The following is a 1330-nucleotide window of genomic DNA, read 5'->3' on the forward strand; positions in this document are numbered from 1 at the left end:
AGTATTATTTCTTCCAGAAGAACATCGACAGAGAGCAATGGTAAAGTATACTAAAAATGAAATCGGATGTTAATTCTGAACAACCAAGCATGAAAATTGTTTTCAGGTATGCACCTGCACTAAGTAGAAAGGTTAACCTCTGGTGGTGTCAAATTCATGCAGATCTGTGAGAAATGGAAATCGTGGTATGTATGTAAAATCTGAAATGATGGCTTTTGGGAGTTCTGGCCTCAGATCAAAGGGAAGTCACCTTTTGTTTAATGTTGCTCAGTCGATTAGTGAGATGTCAATATAGGGTTTTCTTTGTTACAATGTAACTGTTATCAGATCTGCTAAAATTGAGGATTATATGCACAAGGTATCCTTGCTGGAGGACAGGGGTTTTTGTTGTGTAAAAAAGGTGATGTCTGTATTTAGTAATACTAAATACCATATTCACACAAATCTGACTTGATTGTTTACTTACACCACTGCCATCTCGGTGTAAGTAAACAATCTTTAAAACTACCGATACGTGTCTGTGCCTAATTCCAGCTCGACGGCCTTCCCTCTCCAACCCGGCGTGCCCGGGCTGCTGGCCACAGCCCGCGTGCAGCGCGAAAAAGGGCTCGGGTCGCTCCCGGCCCGCACATGGCGACGAGGATGGGATCAGGAGAGGGCTCGCTAGAACTGGAATTAGTTAAGAGTTGTCCTTGGAGAAGTGGGAAGTGCGGCATGGCAAGCGTCGCTGAATTGGAGATGCATATTGTTTACCACCAGGCGGGCGGAGCAGGCAAAAGGTATGTCAGCGGACGCTTTTCGCTGAGGAAAGAAGAGGGAACTTCCGAGGACGAAGCCCTTGGAGGGGGAGAGGTGTATCTTCACCCCGCGGCGTTCGGGTGTATCATGGGCGATGAGCGGGTCTTGTTCAAGCCCCTCGATACCGTGTCCCTCGCCAAAGTCGACCCGGCGGGCGTGGTGAGCCCGGATCTATCTCGGAAGTGTGCCCGTTGCCCGAGATGCGCCCAAGAAATTAAAGAACCGGCGCAGGTCGACTGGTTTTCCCCTGGCATGATGGTGCCGAGATTGAGGGATCGCGGGCGTCCGTCCGAGCTCCGTGAAGACCCGGAGACGGAGGAGCGCCCCGTGAAAGAAAGAGTGGCCCTACGGGACAACAAGGGGGGAAAAGTGAGTGCAGCTTTCCAAACTGTGACTGACTTAATGAATGAGGGTTTAAGTTTGAAGGCCCAGCTACATGTGGCCGTTCAGGCGGTCAAAGAAGCGGCTGAGAAAAAAGATCTTGGAATGCCAGCCCAAGATGGCGCCGAGCCAAAGGAGAGCCGCGTGCAGA

The 1330-nt window shown here is 50.4% G+C and overlaps 1 protein-coding gene across 1 annotated transcript in view; it reads left to right on the plus strand.

Moving 5' to 3' along the window:
- Positions 1 to 885: 885 nt before the first annotated feature.
- CCDC34 (coiled-coil domain containing 34) overlaps positions 886 to 1330 on the plus strand; it is a 42542-nt gene continuing 42097 nt past the window's right edge. Inside the window, exon 1 of the mRNA XM_014518551.2 lies at positions 886 to 1325. Coding sequence (XP_014374037.2) covers positions 886 to 1325 — 440 coding nt within the window. The remainder of the gene's footprint in view (positions 1326 to 1330) is intronic.

The sequence above is a fragment of the Alligator sinensis genome, unplaced genomic scaffold (genome assembly GCF_000455745.1).
Source record: "Alligator sinensis unplaced genomic scaffold, ASM45574v1 scaffold165_2, whole genome shotgun sequence".
Classification (NCBI taxonomy): domain Eukaryota; kingdom Metazoa; phylum Chordata; order Crocodylia; family Alligatoridae; genus Alligator; species Alligator sinensis.